This window comes from Leiobunum rupestre, chromosome 11 (assembly GCF_980474605.1).
Source record: "Leiobunum rupestre chromosome 11, qqLeiRupe1.1.hap1, whole genome shotgun sequence".
Classification (NCBI taxonomy): domain Eukaryota; kingdom Metazoa; phylum Arthropoda; class Arachnida; order Opiliones; family Sclerosomatidae; genus Leiobunum; species Leiobunum rupestre.
In genome coordinates, this window is record NC_143394.1 from 17,902,536 (window position 1) to 17,907,986 (window position 5,451).

The window sequence follows — 5,451 nt, forward strand, 5'->3', positions numbered from 1 at the left end:
AGTTTTCATGACGTGGGTTTGAGGTCGGAGACGTTTTAGATCTGGAAGAGACGACGCAGCAGAGTTTTCATGACGTGGGTTTGAGGTCGGAGACGTTTTAGATCTGGAGGAGGTGACGCGACAGAGTTTTCATGACGGAGGTAAGTGGCTTTAACTTAACTCGATGGTGAGACTTCTGGTCACATTATGTATTCTTCTTTGGCCTTTTTCGGATGCACATCACTCCACCACGAATCACCAAACTTGATCTATTTGGTTCATTTTTCAGGTAAAAATAGTGGTATAGGCGCTAATTTGTAATTGGGGGTTCAGACTATGTACAGTTTTAATGGGGTGACAAGCAAGCCAACCTCCTGTCTATCCCGCTGGTAAAAAACACGTTCTTAATGGCCAGTGTTATCAGAATGTCATTACCAAAGAAATCGCGGCGCAATATTTTCAATTATACAGGATTTCCCAATTATAAATATAAGGTATTTTTCTCCAGTGTTAATTATCAAAATATTTCCCTGTGTGCTGGCAATTCCGGGTTAATTAACCATCGGCTTATTCGCTAGAAATCTCCATCGCTCACCTTTCCAAACAACGAAACGACAAACCAGTTTGTCACTGTCAATACTGAGAATTCTGGAGGAAGCTAAAGCTTTTCAACGTTAAAAAAATGGTCAGTATTTTGCAAATTCATCCTTAGAAGAATTATATAATGTATTTCTAAAGAGATAAGTAGTAATAACAAGAATGTATTTATTTATACTCAGGGAGAATGAATATGTCGAGATTATTTTCAGCGTTTCTCTAATAATATTGCAATCTCATTGGTTCTTAAAAATTACGTTTTTCGACGCGATTAACGCTGCAGCGAGGACGCAAAAAATAAGACCGCCTCCTTTTTCTCTCCCCCCCCCCCCTTAGCGTGGCGGGGTTAGGGGCTCAACGTGTCCGTCGATAGTCTCGACATATTCATTCTCCCTGAGTATAAATAAATACATTCTTGGTAATAATAATAATAATAATCAGCTAGGCTAATACCCAAGGCACCACCTTAGGCCTAAGTCATCGAGTGACTTTTAAAGCTATTAATTCAGGTGGCCGGGTTACAATGCGTAGGAGGGTGGTGGAAAGCCCTTCATGCCACGTGAGTCAACAGCTCCCTACATTTTCTATTACTTGAGCCTCAACAAGTTTTTATGGCACTCAAAGTAGAAAAATAGGCACGATTGATTCGTGAGCTTTAAAGAAATAATATATAGAAATGTCAAATTTTATTTTTTAACAATGGCACAAACTCCCGAATTAATATTAAAATTTGATGATAGAGACTGCTACCAGTAATTGGATGAATCAGTATGTTAGTCAGTTCCTTATCTTCCGTGTGTTATATTCTTACTGAGGACCATAACAACACATTTTCGATGAAATTCAGCTTATGGAAATTAAGTGTAAAACACGCTCTTTGCCTCGTCATCATAACGAGTGCGTGCAGAGAGCCAAATTTTATTTTTAAAATGAACCACTATTACAACTCACTTAAGCGCTTATTCAAAATGATTATAAACTTATGGTTTTACGTTATTAATTTATCCTTTTGTTCATCAAATATTATGTATTTCAAAACGTACTTAACACGGATAATTACCAATTTACAGGACATAGTAGATCCTGAGGAAATGTCTTTGAGCAGCTGGCGCACCAATGTCGAAACGTACATTTTTAAATCGACCGAAGATATGTTCAAATTTATATCGAAAGCGGAAGAAATCATGACCAATCTTTTGTCCAATCACAAACTGGACTTAATACGGGACAATCTCAATTTTTACCAACTTTACAAAGCCCAAACGCTACCCATGGACTCGTTCTTCCCCAAGTACAGACCTTACACTATGGACCAGGTCGAATCTTGGAATAACTGCAACGGCAAGACCTTCAACCTGAAGAGACTGTTTCGGGAACGCTTCACGTACGAGTACCCCGTTTTGAACGATAAATTGTACATCGCGACGGAAAGTTTAGACTTGAAGGACTGTTCGCGTTACCGCAATTCCCTTACGATGCTCCGAGAAAATTTCCATTTGGTTCATTTAAGCTCGCACATCGCCTTGACCTTGAAAATCTCCGTCGACGGCAGACCAGGATACATTCTATTCGAATGCGGGATGCCCATATTCAAACCGGTCGTTGTAATGTTGGATTTTGACCCCCCACATACCGGTTACTGCTCTAGCGACAACGACAGATTGAGGACCTACTTCGAGCCGAACGGCACCGAGTTCATCACCGCGTTGTGGAAGAAGCGGGTGTCTAATGAGTATCAAACCACTTTAGTCTCGAACTTCTTCGTCGGGGGGTGCTACGTCAACTATAACCCAGCCTACCAGGCTAAACTTGGCCTGGAAAATGCCTTTCACTGGAAGTATATCTTAAAAGATGGTAAACTGTTGGTGTCCGCGAAGAAATTTCTGCATTCGAAGGGGTTCAAACTCGAGTACTTGAAGGATGGAAGCGAGCTGAAAACCTTCGTGCCGTTCAGCTACCTCGTAGGCGGTGGCTACGACCAGGACTTAGAAGCGCATTTGGAGCGTGCCAGCGGCTTGTTTGAAGAATCCAAGAAAGAGATGTTAACCTGGATGCAGAAAACGGCCGAATTAAATTTAGATGTGGCGTTTCAAACCGAATTGACCACAACTCTTCAAAAACTTAAAAACAGGCGACTGAAATTATCTAAAATATCAAATTAAATTTTAAATATTAACGGGCTGTTGAGTTTATTTGTATAGCAGCAAAATAAATAAAAAGTTATATTTCTTAGCTTTTTTCATGTTAACACCAAGAATATATTTATTTATACTTCGGGAGAATGGTAATATTGAGAAAATTTTGATCGTTGCTCCTAATCCACTTCACACTCTATCACAAGGGCACTATTTTTATTTTAATATCTTTATAGAATTTCGATATAAACCTTTTGAAGGTCGAGATCCACATTTATTAAAGATTTGAGCCGTCCTGCTCTAATCCCCCTTAAGAAAATAAACTCAGATCGGTATCTAATTTTTACCCTAAAACTGACATCTTCCGACACGATTGAAGTGCACGCAGGAGGCATTTTCCCTACCTCCGGGGTCAAATATTTGAATTTTTTTGTGTAAATTTCAATAAATCATTAACCGCCCAATTTTACAGCTAGAGGGTTTAAATTTTGAGAATTGTCATTATTTCAAGCCTACATTCACACCAAAAATGCATGTAAAACTCGGTGAGGTAGTGCCTCCCAACCTCTCGATTTGACATGGAATGACCCAAAAGGTGGGTCACGCCAAAAGCCATTCCAACTCCGGATTTGTTTCCATACAAGTAAAAATAGTCTAAATTATTTTTTAATTTAATGTAAAGAAATTACATCCACTTGAAAGTAAAATAGAAAAAACCGGTGATGCTAACGTCTCACATTTAAATTTTAACCAAGGATCATTTCGTGTAGGTTTAATTATGTTATTATAATTTGAGCGAGATGCCGAGATCTCCTTGGTTTTTAGCCAACTTTGTTAAGTTGTTATGAAGAGATATTCCTCTCTCTATAAAAGAAATGTAGTCTTAGAACTAGAACCAGTAGCGGCGCTAAGGGTGGGCTGAAGTGGACTCTAGCCACCCCTGCATTTCTGAGAGAGGCTACATATTTATATTTAAAGGGACACATATTTGAATTTAAGAATTTTCTTTATCTCTAGAAATTTGTTTTATTGCCAAGAAAAGTTTACCTGGAAAAAAATCTTACAAAATCAATTCGTTTACTCAGAGATGAGGGAGATAAATTTGAATTGAAAATAAATCGAATTTAGGGAAACACCCCGGGCATGCACAGGTCGGATACAAGGTCAGTAGGGGGTCCAGTAAACGCGACGAGAGCCGCAACAATAAAACGACCTTGCTCTTCTCGCTTCCTGGAAAATTTATAAGGGGTCACCAAATAACTAGTCCACCTCCACAGTAGCACATAGGCGCCGAAATACAGTTGGTTAAGAGTCCATGTGTCGGGTAAGAGTCCAAAGTTTGTAGACGGTAAATAATACAATTGGCCGACTGTTCAAATAACTGTCGGTGGTATATTTGTTTCGGGCCTGATTACCGACAGTCGGCCGACCGTTGCATTAAAGGTCTCTTTGTAGACGGTAAAAATTACAATTGGCCGACTGTTCAAATAACTGTCGGTGGTATATTTGTTTCGGGCCTGATTACCGACAGTCGGCCGACCGTTGCATTAAAGGTCTCTTTGTAGACGGTAAAAATTACAATTGGCCGACTGTTCAAATAACTGTCGGTGGTATACTTGTTTCGGGCCTGATTACCGACAGTCGGCCGACCGTTGCATTAAAGGTCTCTTTGTAGACGGTAAAAATTACAATTGGCCAACTGTTCAAATAACTGTCGGTGGTATACTTGTTTCGGGCCTGATTACCGACAGTCGGCTGACCGTTGCATTAAAGGTCTCTTTGTAGACGGTAAAAATTACAATTGGCCAACTGTTCAAATAACTGTCGGTGGTATACTTGTTTCGGGCCTGATTACCGACAGTAATGAGACCGAAACGGGGTCGGGTATGAGACCGGAACGGGGTCGGTTGGGTATCCGAAACTGGGTCGGGTGGATATCCGAAACAGGGTCGGGTTACTCGGGTATGAATCCCAAACGCGGTCGGGTATAAATCCGAAATGGGGTCGGGTATGAATCCGAACCGGGGTCGGGCATGTATCCGAAACGGAGTCGGGCATGTATTCGAAACGGGGTCGGGTATGAATCCAAAACGCGGTCGGGTATAAATACGAAATGGGGTCGGGTATGAATCCGAACCGGGGTCGGACATGTATCCGAAACGGAGTCGGGCATGTATTCGAAACGGGGTCGGGTATGAATCCGAAATGGAGTTGGGTATCATTGCAATATTGAGTCGTAATACCTACCCATTGTTAGTCGGAAAGTAATTTCTTTGCCATAAAAATAGTTTCCCCGACTCTAATTCGGGCGGACATAGTACCAGTCAAAAGAGTAGTTTCCCGACTGTATTTTAGCTACAAAATAGTCGCCGTCAGACAGTCGGCCCAACGACAGGCGACAATTGCTACTGGGGCTGTGAAGAAAACCTTAGCGCCGCTACTGACTAGAACTTGCTGTATTACGAAATATTGTTGGCATGGACATCTTTCCAGATCTCCACGAACATATGTTTGATGCTGAAGTTGGAATCGAACATCATCGCATCAGTTTGATTAAGAAAGTTATTAATTTATATTGCTAGCTCAGACGTAGAGCTCGGCGAAACAGATAAATTAACCGCTAAAGTTTTGATTAACCATAAAAATTACGATTAACTGTTTATCCATGGATATTATCCACGGCTATATAGCAATTTAACATTTAAAATAATCGGGTTTTTTTGGATAATTTTCGTTTGTG

General features: G+C 40.5%; 1 protein-coding gene across 1 annotated transcript; it reads left to right on the forward strand.

Moving 5' to 3' along the window:
• The first annotated feature begins 486 nt into the window (after positions 1 to 486).
• LOC149921873 (uncharacterized) lies at positions 487 to 2,803 on the forward strand. Its single transcript, XM_090163368.1, has 2 exons — positions 487 to 664; positions 1,647 to 2,803. Exons 1-2 carry the CDS (start codon positions 662 to 664, stop codon positions 2,736 to 2,738), a joined length of 1,095 nt encoding a protein of 364 aa, XP_090019494.1. The 5' UTR covers positions 487 to 661; the 3' UTR covers positions 2,739 to 2,803.
• The last annotated feature ends 2,648 nt before the right edge of the window (positions 2,804 to 5,451 follow it).